This window comes from Colletotrichum siamense (assembly GCF_013390195.1).
Source record: "Colletotrichum siamense strain Cg363 chromosome Unknown KSG_Cg363_contig05, whole genome shotgun sequence".
NCBI lineage: Eukaryota > Fungi > Ascomycota > Sordariomycetes > Glomerellales > Glomerellaceae > Colletotrichum > Colletotrichum siamense.
The window spans coordinates 5,166,486-5,180,869 of NW_023501018.1; the positions used below are offsets into that span (position 1 = coordinate 5,166,486).

The 14,384-nt window shown below is 50.2% G+C and overlaps 4 protein-coding genes across 4 annotated transcripts; 1 reads left to right on the forward strand and 3 right to left on the reverse strand.

The window, feature by feature from the left end:
- Positions 1-1,441: 1,441 nt before the first annotated feature.
- On the forward strand, positions 1,442-3,085 carry CGCS363_v008951 (Heterokaryon incompatibility protein 6, OR allele; the record flags this gene model as incomplete). Its single annotated transcript, XM_036640800.1, has 1 exon — positions 1,442-3,085. The coding sequence occupies one exon, from the start codon at positions 1,442-1,444 to the stop codon at positions 3,083-3,085; it is 1,644 nt and encodes a 547-aa protein (XP_036495089.1).
- Positions 3,086-3,443: 358 nt separating this feature from the next.
- On the reverse strand, positions 3,444-6,390 carry OPT2-2 (Oligopeptide transporter 2; the record flags this gene model as incomplete). Its single annotated transcript, XM_036640801.1, has 13 exons — positions 3,444-4,070; positions 4,124-4,233; positions 4,289-4,485; positions 4,534-4,569; positions 4,624-4,739; positions 4,807-4,907; positions 4,955-5,072; positions 5,128-5,376; positions 5,429-5,553; positions 5,603-5,639; positions 5,688-5,761; positions 5,811-6,016; positions 6,071-6,390. The coding sequence occupies 13 exons, from the start codon at positions 6,388-6,390 to the stop codon at positions 3,444-3,446; spliced, it is 2,316 nt and encodes a 771-aa protein (XP_036495090.1).
- A 1,198-nt stretch (positions 6,391-7,588) lies between these two features.
- On the reverse strand, positions 7,589-11,157 carry cypX-3 (Cytochrome P450 monooxygenase cypX; the record flags this gene model as incomplete). The annotated part of the gene is made up of 4 exons (XM_036640802.1): positions 7,589-7,847; positions 9,821-10,443; positions 10,502-11,026; positions 11,089-11,157. The coding sequence occupies 4 exons, from the start codon at positions 11,155-11,157 to the stop codon at positions 7,589-7,591; spliced, it is 1,476 nt and encodes a 491-aa protein (XP_036495091.1).
- Positions 11,158-12,143: 986 nt separating this feature from the next.
- Positions 12,144-13,273, reverse strand: GOR1-2 (Glyoxylate reductase 1; the record flags this gene model as incomplete). Its single annotated transcript, XM_036640803.1, has 2 exons — positions 12,144-12,874; positions 12,967-13,273. 2 exons carry the CDS (start codon positions 13,271-13,273, stop codon positions 12,144-12,146), a joined length of 1,038 nt encoding a protein of 345 aa, XP_036495092.1.
- Positions 13,274-14,384: the final 1,111 nt, after the last annotated feature.

Consider the following 14,384-nt stretch of genomic DNA (forward strand, 5'->3'; position numbering starts at 1 on the left):
GCAATTGATCTTTCAAACTTTTACTACTTGGCCGGAGAAATCGCGTGATACAATGGCTTGGAACTGTGCGACGATGATGAGTGAAGAAAGATGAAGAGTAAACCATCGAGGGGACGGGCCGCGCGGGTGGCGCCGTTCATACATAGCACCAACAATGTTGGAGTCCTCCAAGGCGCTTCATCAGAACGTATGGCTGTGCTGTGGGGTGATTGAAGCAATGCAACTGCAAGCAGGGGTGGTTAAGCGCCAGAGTTGATCAGCGCTTAATGTTGGTGCTGTTCCGCGCACTTTGGCGGGACTTTGATGGAGCCCAGGCTCATAACTCAAGGAAACACTCCTGTTTGATCAGAATAGTTTAGAGCAGTCTCCCCCTTTATCCGTGATATTCGTATACAGGGTCTCCGGGGAGGGCCGCTGGGATGGTCTTTGTGTGCCCCGAAAGGTCGGCCCCACATATCGGAGCCGACTCCGATGCTTGAATGAGACAGAGTGTGCCGCTGCCGCATCGGCATCTACCCGACATCCGAGGCATGTAGCTTGGCCAAAGGCAAGTCAATTGCCGAGCGGCAAATCAAGTTCAACAACGAGTATTTGGAAACAAGGAGCAATTTGGTGATTTGTGGTTCAGGATATCAACGCTCAAAAGCGAATGCGCCAGAGTCCTTGTAATTATCGCGGCGTGGGAATCGGCCTTAATCCCGTGAGAATGGTGACCACACCTTTCCAATCCAAGTGTAAAAACTACGGACTCATAACCGACCTGCGTTAGGACTTTGGCAAAGAACCAATGGTGACCCTGGCCAGCCCCTCTTGTTCGATTGGGGGCTGTGCCAAACCCCCGGTTATCTGTAGGCAGCGTCAGCTGGGCTGAATCGATGAAGTACCGTACCCGTCCCCATGCCGCATCTTCGTGCAACATACGCCAAGGCTAAATACCTCATGTGCCGCACCTGATTATCTGAGCCACTTCTCTGGAATTTCTTCCAAAATTCAGGTTTTCCTCGCCAACGTTACCATGGCATCACATCAACGGACCGACGTGGCGAATTTCCCTTACTCTCCACTCAACGAAAGCCGCAACGAGATTCGCGTTCTCAACTTACAGACACTAGAACTACCACCACTGGCCAAGTTACGCGATGAGCCCCCGGAATGGCATGGCCTCGTCCACTGCACTCTGCAGCACGTCTCTCTCGACGCTCATCTATCAGACTACCGCCTGTTTGAATCAAACTCTTTAATAAGACCACTGTCCAGGCGCAATAGCGATGAGGGCTGGCGTCAATTTTCGAACGAGCGATATCGCTCACTGAGCCCCACGAGGTCAAGCTCGCCGGCTGAACGAGACAGGTCGCATCAGAGGTACCATCGCTTTGCATGGGGCGACTACGGAGCACTCAGCTATGCTTGGGGCGATCAGACTGTCAAAGTGCCTATCATTATGGACGGTCGAGTCATTCTCGTGGGCCAGAATCTTGAGGCGGCGCTGAGAGCCTTGTCTTCGGATCCGGATTATGTTGGTGGCTTGAAGATTTGGGTCGATGCCATTTGCATCAACCAGAAAGACTTGGCTGAGCGCAATCGTCAAGTCAAGCGAATGCGCATGATTTACGGCAAGGCTCTGGTCGTGTCGATCTGGCTCGGCAAGGTTCCAGACGACGCCATCCACGATTTTGCACTGCTGCATGAGTGCATCGTCAAGTGCAAAGACGATCAAACAGCTTCCGAGGTACTTGAGAATGTGCTCGCCGATCCGGTAAAGAAGGAGACCATTAGGAATTCGATTGACACTGTCGTTAGCGCACAATATTGGACCCGAGTGTGGGTTATCCAAGAAAAGTGCCTTGGGCCGTTCAATCCCTCAATTCTCTTTGGGACGTTCCGCATGGGGTTGATCCCGCTGAAGAACTTCCTACAGCGCGCAACCAACATCCGTGGTGCCGTAAGGGCTCGAGAGAAGGTGTGGCGGGTGCTTAAGCTCGTTGAGTTGGTTGAAGCCAATCAAGAGCGCGTCCGTCGTGGTCGTGCGCAGACTTTAGAAGAAAAGAGAAATGACCAAGACGATCTGGGGCTGCTGCTAATGGTTGGGCGTCTCGCTGGCTCACTTGACCTGCGAGACCGGCTTTACGGCTTGATGGGGATGATACCCGAGTATGTGACGAAACATGTCGAGCCAGATTATACAAAAGACGTATCCGAGGTGTTCTGTGACTTTGCTAGAGCACTTGTCTCCGGCTTCGAGTCTTTCGACATCATCCTTACTGGTACCACAGACTCTGATCTGGAGCTTCCGTCTTGGGTACCTGACCTGACTTCTGCGTGGGATCCCTATCTCTGGGGCACTGACTGCGATGCTAGCTGGGGTCAAGAAGCAGAGTTCAGATTGGACAATGGTGGGCGGATACTAGTGACGAAAGGATTCCAAGTTGACGTGGTGGACGGAACGGCACCTCATTTAGGATGGGCAAGTGGAGGACTTTCAGTCTTGGAAGATGCTGTGCAGCCGGCTTGCACGATATTGCCACAAAACGCGAAAGAGGCAATCATCAAAACCCTGCATCGAGCAGCGATCTACGATTGCCATACTGGAACAACGGTCCTTGACATTCCATGGCTCGACAGCTTGGACAGCAACGATCCGAATATCATCGCAATGAAGGAGAGTGGCTGGGGCCCAGTCCTGAACCACGCCAACTTGAAAGACTTGAATCAGTTCCGAAAGCAGGTCGCCGCTCATTGGAGACCATGGGGTTGCGATTTCAAGAGTTTCTTTCCCCGTGTTGAGGATGTGGGGATGTGCAAGAATCCTAAGGCGTTCGTAGAATCCTTGGATAAGCATGTGGGCATCGTATATCCTGTATTTACCACCGAGAGAGGACTCTTCGGGACGGCTACACTGAAAGCACTCAGGAAAGGGGACTCGATCTTCGTGATCAAAGGCTGCTCCGCACCTATCATTATGCGGCAACAAGGCAATGGTTGGCGGGTGATTGGCCAGTGTTTCGTGGAAGGTCTCATGCGTGGTGAGGCAAGAAAGTGGTTGGATAAGGGGGAGAAACAATTGGTCGAGATTCAAATAATATAGATGAAGAGAGCGCATAATTTTCCTGTGTCTGCGCGGCTACCATCACTCCTATCGAAGACGATAGTAGCGACAGCGACGACGACGACGAGAAGTCATAATGACGACAACGACAAGGTAGAGTCTAGCTACAGGAAAAGCAGTCGCTTAGCACAGGAAAAATAGGCGGTCACTAGATGAAATATCGATTTTGCGATATTGAGATGATTTCGTTGCACTCAATGGTAAATCTCATACTGTCTACTTTCATGCGACGTACTCATGATCATATGGGTATGTTCAACCCCGCCAATATTGACCTCAGTGATGTCTTCAACCTGTTGGTAAGCAGTTAGGTAGGCTTTGTGTGAAGCTAACCTCTCTACTTCTTTAAGGCGAAGCAGCGTTCAATATTGTCTGCATTATTGCCCCACCAATTCACCATTACAGCTCCCGTCGTTCCGAGAAAGATGAAGATGAACAGTAGATTGGCATTAAACCCAGTGTCCAATGCGGCGCCACTGATGTAAGCCCACTTATTCCAAAACTTGCGTCTGTACCGGTACAGATAGAAATTGAAGAACGTTCCAACCAGGAAGGTCGTGAAAGGTCCGGTGCTGAGATTTCCGTGGAAGGTGGCGGCGCTGGCAAAGAAGATGGTCGAGTTCCAAAGATCAAATCTTGCTTTAGGGAACTTCTTGTGGAGGAGCCAGATAATTATGGGAGCCACTGCTCCTGCGGGGAACCCATATAAAACTGGCTTGAAGAAAGATGATGCGAAGAGTTTCTTTGGACCGACTAGGGCGTATTGAATACCAGCTGTGTTGTAGCTCTTGAACTCTTGTCCCGTCCACTGCCCCGCAGGATCGGGGACGCGGCCACTGACGTAGTCGAATTTTGAGGCGATGACCCATCGCATGACGCCATAGTTGATTGGAAGGGCGAGCATGTTTGCGATGATTTGGATGCCAATCACGTCCCTAGGGGGTAGATGGAGATAGTGGCCAATCTGCGTTTTCGTGAGTCTTGCTTCATATGCCGAGGAATGAGATCGCGCCTTACCTTTTGGTCCTCAAGAACAATTCGAGCATCATACCAAACGTTGCCGGATATGATGCGGTAAGCGAGCTGACCAAGTGGATGGCGAGATGATCCACGGGCGTCGATCATATCTGAAGACGATTATCAGCTTCAACTGGCCATTACAGGTAGAAGTTGGGCACTTACAGCCATAGATGAGCTCATTAAAAAAACCAACCTTGATCGAATAACCCGACATGGCGTAGACCAAACTCATAGGTAACATGGCTGCAGCACCAAATCCCAGTGCGACGAAGTAGGTCCAGGTCGGCATCCAGATTGACTTCGTGGCGACAATGACGAGAAGGATTCCAACGGGTATCGCCGTGAGAAGACCCCATTCCCTAGAAAAAGTCAGGTGCTGCGCGGTTCGAATCTCCAATGGAGCTTACCATAAAGTGAGACCGGGATATTGTTGGATGATGCGGCTGTTCGAGTCAGAAAAAGTCCTCCCCTAGCATCTTAATTAGGTGATTGCTTACCTCAAACGATCCTGATGGTATTCTCCTTTATCCTTCCTGGCTTTCCAAATCTTGACAATCTTGGGACCCAAGAACAAGCCACACCAGACAAACGAGGAGATGTATGATGCATACCACTGTATGAAATAGCATTAGAAATTGAATATTCGTACCCAGTAGATGGCTTTGATGTGTTTCACTTACCATGAAAATCTCCCACGTGTATTGGGCGCCTGAGTAGGCAAGGCCAACTTCGTGGTATCTTGTCTCATTGACATGTTGGTTCCCGCTCGAGTCAGTGTAGACTGGGCTAATTAGTCATGAGTCACCAGTTGGGATAGATTATTATTACTCAAAGACTCAAATGGATAATCTGATCCATTCTTCTGGAATACGCCATTGGACATGATGTTATACGTAGGGGAACCCCATAGGTTCCCGAAGTACGCAACCGGGATCAAGATCCAAGTCTAATGAAATGTTTCTCTTAGTATCGTGAAGCCAAGATAGGGAACTTTGGCTTACCGTAATAACAAAACCAACGAAGATGGTAACCTGAACGCTGTAAGGGTAGGTGATGACCGTAGATGTGATGTTGGACCAGTTGAGTGTGATGTTGAGAAGTCCGACACCTCCTCTGCCAGCACCGAGAAAGTTGACCACATGGTTGCGGCTAGCAAACCAGCAGAGAGGCGCAAGTGCGGCAACGAATGGGAATATATACTCAGGCAGGAACTGCCAGACAAATGTCCCCAGCAAAATCCACCAGAACACCTGGATAAGAACGTCAGCCATTTCCAGGATGTACGCGGGACAAGTTGTTTACCTTCATCTGCTTCTGAGAAACGCTTTTGTGAAGCTCGCTTTTGCCTTGCATGCTTCTATAGAGCGTGACTTGCTGCAGAGAAAGTGGGAAGATGAACTCCGGATCATCAATCAAAATCTTTCGAACTTGGTGGAGTTAGCAGGTTCTCTTTGAGGCTAAGTTCTAGAGCCTTACCCATTGCTGCGAAGGCAAATCCGAGAAGCGATGCACCCTACCAAGATCAGCTAGTGGGACACACAAATAGGTTGATGGAACTGACCCATCCGAAGAACAAAGCTATGGCTGGATTTATTGTGATGCCGTAGTATAAAGCCGCATTCGTGGGCAGGTAAGCTGGATCAGGTCAGTGCAAGTAGTAGCTAAAGGGGTGGACTGCACTAACTTGCCCACTGGCCTTGACTGCCAGCATTTGCCGCAATTCCAATGATTGCATGCTCTTTGATAGAAAATGGCCCAGGGTTCAGGGAGAAAGAAAATCGGCCCAATGGCACGGTATAAGCTGGCAGTATTCTAGCAAGTAGCCTTCCAAGAGGGGCTGATGCCAAGATAACGAAGAAGACTGGGAACGGCGCAGTAGTTGTTCGGAAGCTACTCATTATTCAGTTTCCATGCTAGATCAGTGGTATCGAGACGTAATCTTACTATGAGAGTTGAGAAACAGTGCTGCCAATCGTACAAAAGATGGTCGAGAGTAGAATGGATCGAAAGGTTATGACGGGCAAGGACGGGTCATCTTCGAAGCCCACGACGGTCCGAACAAGCTCTGGAATATTTGCGAACTCTTCGGATTTAAAGTCATATTCCGGCTCCGAATCATCAGTCGATCCCCGCTTTGTTCCGTCTGGACTGTCATCTAGCCCGCCGAGAAAGAGCTTCTCCGTTGTATCAAGCACAGGATCAACAGCCACACTAGGGGCTTTGGAATCGTTCAGCGCAGCCTTCTCATCCCGTAATTGTGACATGGCTGCGTTATTGCAAAATACACGCTACGAGAGAAGACACTTGGGAAGGACGTCATTGCATTCAATATAAAGAAAACAACTACAGGTCTGTCTTCCGGGCACTAACAGCATGCAATTGCGGATCTTCGTGATGTGCTGTGAAAGGAGCTGCGTTGCCACCCCGATAATGCAGTTTCTTCTTCAAGATGGGAATAGCTTATCATCTTATGGCAGGGGAAATGACAAGGCAATAATTGGTCAACGTTCAATCCCGCGAAGAACCCCGGAACACTTGTTGGGAATGTCGGACGAGCTAGTGGCTGGGCCAATAGCGAAGTTGGCGATATTCTGCGTCGCACTCGCTCCGACCTCGAGGCCCGTATTGGTCTTTCTCGCGTCGGCTATTTACCTCACAATCTACCGAGCAAACTGCGGGAATAGCATGGGATGTGGAGGGATCTTGCCGCAACGAATGAGGCATGCATTATCTGATGGCGTTATCAAGACGCAATGTAAGTGGGGTATGTCGAGCTCAAAAGGCGGGATGCGGGCGAGTCCTGTTGGGGTTTAAACCAACAGCCTATGATAAGGGAACAGGAGACAAGACTCTCGGATGAACATGACCGTTGGAGACTATCTACCGACTTGGCGCATGAGATAGCTCGACGATTGTATCTATGCTATCTCGCAACGTTGCAGGACGTATTGACAAGTTTGACAGTTCGTTGCTCCCGATATCAATGGGCTTGTCGACAGTTTTCATCTGAGTAGTTGCCAAGTCGACTTATCTTATCAATCTCCGAGATCTGCAGATGTAGAAATAAGCCTACCAACATGGTATAGGAAGCTAACTTACAGATAGATGTCAAGTGACCACCCTCTCTCCTGCCTGTGTCTGAACATTCTTGTGACGACAGAATGATGGATTTAAGTTTGGCTTTGGGCTCACTACTGTGTCTGATATTGCTTTGATAGAACGAAAGAAGTTTCCCAGAGAAATGCGGGCATCCAGCGACCCTTTTCATATCAAAAGAGCTCAAAGTTCACAGAAATGATCATAGGAAGTGAGGACTATGCCGAAACATTAGGTGAAAACGGAGATCTATGTGTCTATTGCAGTACTGCCGACGTGCCTGGCATAAATGCGTGTCCTTATTTCAACTCCCATCAGGCTGTTCCGAGATTGCATGGGGTATACCTCGTGAGTGACGCAGAACGTTTAGCAGTTGCCACCGTTGGAGAGAGACTCATTGGGGCCAAGACCACCGGTGGCATCAACGCCACAGCTGGTAGAGGTCTTGAAGTTGATCGTAGCGCCGGACTGGGAGCTCTGAACAGATCCAGTGGCTCCTGCGTCGACACAAGAGCTTCCAACGACTCCGCCGACGGAGTTGCGGACTTGGATGTTGCATCGCAGAGCTGAGGCCGAGGTGACAGCAGCGAGAACTGCGAGGAAGGAGGAGATGCGAACCATGTTGCTATGAGAGTTTCTTAGCATTTGTTACCAAGTCAAGCCAATGACCGACGTGTAGCTTACACTATCTTTTGAGTCGGAAGGACAATTGATTATTGAGAGTGAGTGTGAGGTCGGTTTGAACGAAGACTGTAGTGATGGGATAGAAAGCTGATGATCAGAAGCAATCCGTGGGCTGAGGCTTTCCACGGCCTTTTGTATGTTTTTACACGTATCTTACCGGTGTGTACTGTCACAAGATGTACCAATCAACATGACTTGTACTTATGCACGGCACTGATCCTGGACCTTCCCCTAAGATGTTCGAGTTTAGAGTTCACTGGGGTTCAGGATACAACATGTTGTTCTGTCTGGGGGTCCTGTGCTTCAGAAAATGAAGACCAGTGATGCTTTCCTTCTCGAGAATAGCCACGTTGATAAAAGTGCCCACTAACGTATGCATACAGAAAAAAGGTTTGGCGAAACACGATGTACCTGCTGGATGTTTTAATCGTCATGTACCGCCCCTCTGCTGTCTTGGGTTGTTTGTGCTGGGTCCAGAATCACAGAAAAACTTAGCACACTCAAAGGAATCTCAATTCGACCACGCAAAATGTAAAGACAGAGAGCACTTACGTTTTCCCCATACTTCGCCCTTCTGGATTGGCGGTTAAACCAAAAAGATGAAAGGTTCTCGAGGACTTCAAGATGAAAAACCACTAACCTTCTTTCACTAACGACGTGGAGGCCAATGATAAGATTGCTCAGCTCCCTCGAGTCAAGACAGGAAAGCAAGCGAAGTCAGATTCAGTGAACATAGTCCCTGAAACTCTATAGCTTGGCGGGAACATGAGTCATGATCACATGTTCTAGATTACAGGGTGATCGTAAACCCGACAAAAGTCCAACTTGAGCGGACTGCTGCTTTTAGGAGCACCTGTTCACCTCACACTTTGTTAGGCTTGGTTAAGCGGTTCTCCCCGCACAGTCGGGTTTTCTACAGGTTCTAGAACCTGTCACACCCGTTTTGCATCAGATGGAACGGCTACTTATCCATGCTAGGTTGCCCATGCGAAGGGAAAAGCCAAGTACTGGGGTAGTCGGTTGTTGTTCACCAAATTGAGGATTGAATGTCGTTCTGGGTCATTGTGCTTCTCAGCTTTCAGCAAGAGCGAAACAAGAAAATACCTACTCACGCATGCAACTGTATTGCGACAGATGTCGCGCTGCCATGTCGTGGAATTCTACCTTAGAGTCAAGCTCAGCCTCTGAGGCGATGGGGATATGTGGTGTGGGATAAAAGCAATGGAATTACCTTGGAGCGAAAGAACTCGATTTCAAGCAATGGGAAGCACACATTGAGTTGGCTGAGGAGATTGATGGAGACTACGCCTGGAGTCCAGTATCCGTTTCAAACGTGTCGTCTGCCCTTGCCCCGAGAGACGTTGCCATAGGAGAGTCACAAACAGCGGAAAGGCAATTGCCACGTAGGGGGAATAGACAGAGGGTTGGCCCAGCAAGAGAAAGCCAGTTTCGTATGGTCATCGGCATTAGGCTCTACAAGACGAGAACGAGGTGGCCATGAAGGGAAGGCAGAGAGTCAATTACGCAGCTTTCCACGATGCCACAAAATGTATAGTTTCTCTTGTACTCTACCGATTCCCAAAAGGTCCTGCTTACTTCTTGCATAACGTCACATCGCATGTGTTTCCCGCTGGCTTTATAACCAGAAAACTCACCATATGCATCATGTCGTCCGTCATGTTGTCTGCGAGCCGCAGACCTCGACACTTGCGAAACAACAGAGCGATGGCCAACCTCAGTTCCATCCAAGCCAGGTGAATTCCAATGCACGATCGTGACCCATGACCAAATGCCGAGAAAAGTTGCTTCTGCCTCTCCGTCGGAACTCCGGGCATGAATCGAGACTCGTCAAATCTAATGGAGATAAGCAAAACGATGTCACCAACGTCACGAAGCAGAGTATGCGGAACTTACTTCAAGGGGTCTGAGAACACTTCGGGAAGGCGATGGATAGTGTAGGCCTGCAGTGCTACTTCCGTACCTCCAGGGATGAAGTAACCTCCAATGGTAGCTCCGCACGGCGGTGTCTCTCTAGGGAAACTGCCCGATGCAGAGCCATAGAGACGCATCGATTCGTAGATGACAGCATTCAGTAATGGGAGCTTTTCCAGAACAACGTCGTCGAAATGATCGTCCAAAGCTGCAACTTCATCCTCGAGCCGCCGTTGGAGCTCGGGTCTCTTCAGAATCGCCCAGACGATGTATGTCAGTGAGTTCGAAAGCGTATCTGATCCAGCGATGAGCATGTTCGAGGCTTCTACCCGGATAACGTCGTCAGTAAGCTTAGACTTTTCGTTGGTTTCGCTTTCGGCCAGGATCGTAGCAAACAGATTTGCCTTATTGTCCTTATTCCGGCGCAAGTTTTCGACAGCTTTCTGGCCGTACTTAATCATCTCCCCTCTCGTGTTGGTTAGTAGCTGCATTGTCCTGGGTGAAAGCCGTGAGAGATGACTGATCAAAGCGTGTAGCCACGGCAGCTCGATGCGTCGGGCACTGGCAGCAGCTGCTGCCTGGAGAACCTCGACGAATCGGTTCTTCTGATTGTTGATATCATCAGCCTTTGCTCTCGGTATGATGCGAGATATCAAGACGTACCTTGCCCAGCTCTAACAATTCGAAAGATTCTCCGAAGGCTAGCTGTCCAACAACATCGCTGGCCATGAGTGTCCACCATTTCAGAACGTCAGATCGGCCCTCCATCGCTTCAGACCGAATGCAATCAGTTGCTTTCTCAACTTTCTCGCGCACCAATGCCTCGCAGTTTTCACGAATCGAAGATATAGTAAACGCGCGAGCGAAAAGCTTACGGCGGGCGGCATGCTCCTTTGGATCGATTATCGTAAAAATAGCAGGATTGGCACCACCCGAGATCTGTCTATAGAACTTCGACTTGATGAAGCCAGACCCCATCCGATAGATATCAATGTAGCCATCGGGGTCGGCCACGGATATCTCATCCGGGGTGATGCGTACAACGGGACCATAGCGCTCATGAAGCGAGTGGATATAGTACATGCGCTGGCCCGTGACGGTGTAATATTTCAGAACCCAATGCGTAAAGTTGATATACCAGGGTCCAGGTATGTGCTTCAAAGGTGAGGATATAGCAGCCACGGCAAGCTAAATCGCGAGATCAGCATCAGGCAGCTGGCGGCCAGCAACGGAAAAATCTTTGGACTTACGCGAACTGACACGGCTATGCCGAGAATAATAAAAGCGACGAGCATGGTGATCGGACTGAGGAGAGCCATTTTGGCTTCGTGAGAAGACAGCCCGTCGAGGCGGATGGGAAGAGGGTGGCAGCGTGTTTGATATATCAATCACCGGTCACGGGGCTCGGCTAGGGATGGCATTAGACCACCTCAAATTGGAAGCTGGAGGTATCAGGACAGAGCTGGAATGTAGGTCTCAAACCCATCGAACGCGACAAGAAATGATCGCAAGACGTTGGACCTATTTTGTAAGCAGTCGGAATAAAGTTTCATGACAATCCCGCCCCTCTTCGGACAGTAGGACTACCAGATGCCGCTTGCTGTGTAACCTGTATCATCAATATCCAATTGCCACGTCGTCATTGGCTACGTGAGACATGTCCGACATGTCTTGGACCAAGGCCAAGGATTGGATAGCACTTTCGTCTTAGTGGCAAAGTTTGTTTCGCCAAAGTTGCCGGTGGGAGTGCAGGAGCCAAATCTATGCTTGGTACTCATCTAAGCGGCTCTCGGTGTTGGGTGTGGACCGAATGGTCATCTGTTTCGACTGCTAGAGCAACTTTCAAAACGTAATGCAGTCAGAAATACATCGTTGTTAAGTCCTGCTCTTACATGATTGGCCGATGGGAGCATATTGATGTCTTCACTCTGAACAACTCAATCAGTGTAATTGAGACAGGCAAGTAAGGCAAGCGAGTTGTAGCACCAAGAGCTATGCAGGAAACACTCAGGGTCTTCCAGTTTGGGAAATCTACAATCTATGCACGAGATTTGTTGTAGCCTACTCATGGATTCTTTTGAGGGTTGTCTTTTCCATCCAGCGCCGCCCTCGAAGTCCCATCTCATGCACGCGCGTTGAAAGAGAAATTAACAGTAGTCACGTCGGTAAATGTGCAATGAAGGTGCTTTTGAATTGGTTTTTTGGTCATGATATTTCCCTCGTCCAAGTTTCCACCGCAGAACTCCAAAGTTTCCCTGCTATAAATACAGATTCATGTCGGCTTTTCCCAATCCTTTTCATCACATCACAGACGGCTTTGCTTGATCAAGTGAGCATTGACCGGGGTGATGGCCTTGCCTGTCTTCTCAAAGGACAGAATATTCTCCATGCCCAGTCTCTCAAAGCCAATGTGAGCGTCTAGTGAAGCTCCAGCATTGTGCGACAGAACCTCGACATTCCTCATCTTGATGAGCTCCTTGCTGACATGGGGCTCGTTGAAGTGAACGTCAAGTCCAGCAGCGGACAGGTGGCCGCTCTTCAACGCAGCAACGAGGGCATCCTCATCAATCAACTTGCCGCGGGCAATGTTGATGACCTTGGCGCCCTTCTTCATCTTTGCGATTCCCTGGGCGTCGAGGAGCGTCTTGCCGGCGAAAGGCGTCGCGACCAAGACGCAGTCAGCGGTGGCGAGCAGGTCGTCGACGTTCTTGTAGTATGTCGCGTCCGTGGACTTCTCGAGCTCGGCAGGCATGCGGACGACGTCGTTGTACAGGATCTTCATGTCGTGGGAGCGGTAAGCCTTCTCTGCGATTCTGCGCCCGATCTTGCCGAAGCCAATGATGCCCAGGCTGAAGCCATTGGGGTTGCGCGAGACGACGGCGAGGTTCTTGTTGGCGTCGACGAACTGGTCGGGGTCGCCTGAGCGCGCGGCGGTGGATGACCACGAGAAGAGGCGGAAGATGGAGATGAGAAGCCAGATGGCGCCGTCGGCGACAGATTCCGTGCAGGCCGCGGCGGCGTTGCAGTAAGTCACTCCTGTTAAATGGTTAGTCCAGTTTGGCGACAACGTAGTTGCAGCAATTGGCACAAAGTATCAATGGCTTCGTTGCAGCGTCCGAGCGACTTACCCCGCTGTGCCAGCGACTCCGTGTCAACCCAGTCGAACCCAGCTCCGGCACTGGCGTAGACCTTGCATGACGAGGGCAGAAGCGAGATCAGCTCCTTGTCCCAGTTGCCCATCTCTCCTCCCGTGTTCCAGAATGGGCGGTAGATGGCGAAGAAGTCGCCGAACTTCTTGTCCTTCAGCGCCTGGATGAACTCGGCGCGCGACATGCTGTAGGAGCGCCGGATCTCGAACTTGGAGCCGAAGTCCTTGTAGAGGTCATGGTTCCACTTGATGTCGTCGCCGAGCTGGAGAACGATAGGCTTGCCCATTTTGCTGACTCTGCTAGGCCGTGAAGTAAGGTATGGACGTGATGCGAGGTCGTAGTTTGCCGGGTGAAGAGGAGGCAGAGGCGGAGGTGTATCGATCGAGCTCACGAAAGTTGGACTGAGCTGTCCGAGTGCTCGGGGTATTGCCCGCCGTGATATTTATATCGGACGATGTCCGCAGTCGGGGTGTCTTGCTCTTCCTTACATCATGTCACCGTCTCGCGACTCCCAATTGGATTTGTTGGGCGCGTGTCGGCGATATTTTCCCTGTTTGGGGAGCTTTGGGGAGCTATCCCGGCAGCACCCCCTGGGCTGGGTGGAACGGCCCTGTGTCGCCCTGTGTCGAGCTACTGGAGCTACTGCATCCCCGCCCCCGCAAATGGCCCGTAGTGGCCCGCAACAGCTCCCACGGGGACGCTAACGCACGACGCCCATTTGCCGGACGTCCAAGGATGGCCAACTGCCCCGAATGCCGCCAAGCCCGAGCATCCCCGCGTATCCCCCCAGAGTTTCCTGGATACACCGCCAATGATGAGTCTCCGAACCCCCGCTGACCTGCTGGTCATCGTGGGTTTTGGTTTTGTTTGTTGAGTTGGTCCGGTTAAAGATGGCATTGACGCTACGCAGCCAACACGAAACATTCCCCGCGGAATACCCACCACCAAAGCGGATATAAAAGCCGATGGCCACCAACCACCTCACTTTAAAAGCCAATTGTTCAGCTAGTCTTGAACTTTCACTGCGGTGCTCTCGATTACCAAGAGAATGAGATCAAGTCAACATGAAAGTTGAACAGCGAAGTCAACACAACCAAAATGTTCCAAGACGATCAACGATAAGCTCAGCGGTAAGCTCAGAATGGGTCGAGGCAGATATTCATTGCAACGAAATGAAACTGTGAAAACAATTAACAAAAACTAAGTGGTTTTCGACCTCAGCGGTAAGAAGAGAAATTCCAACTTCGTCTTTTAAGTTGTGATCCACATCGTATGACTTTGCAAAGAACAGACAAAGCAGCGCGGATGGTCAAGATACCCAATAGAATAAATATCTTCACTTGACAGAGACCTTAGGACAGAGCATAACATCGCGGTTTTTAAAGTGCTGAGATCTT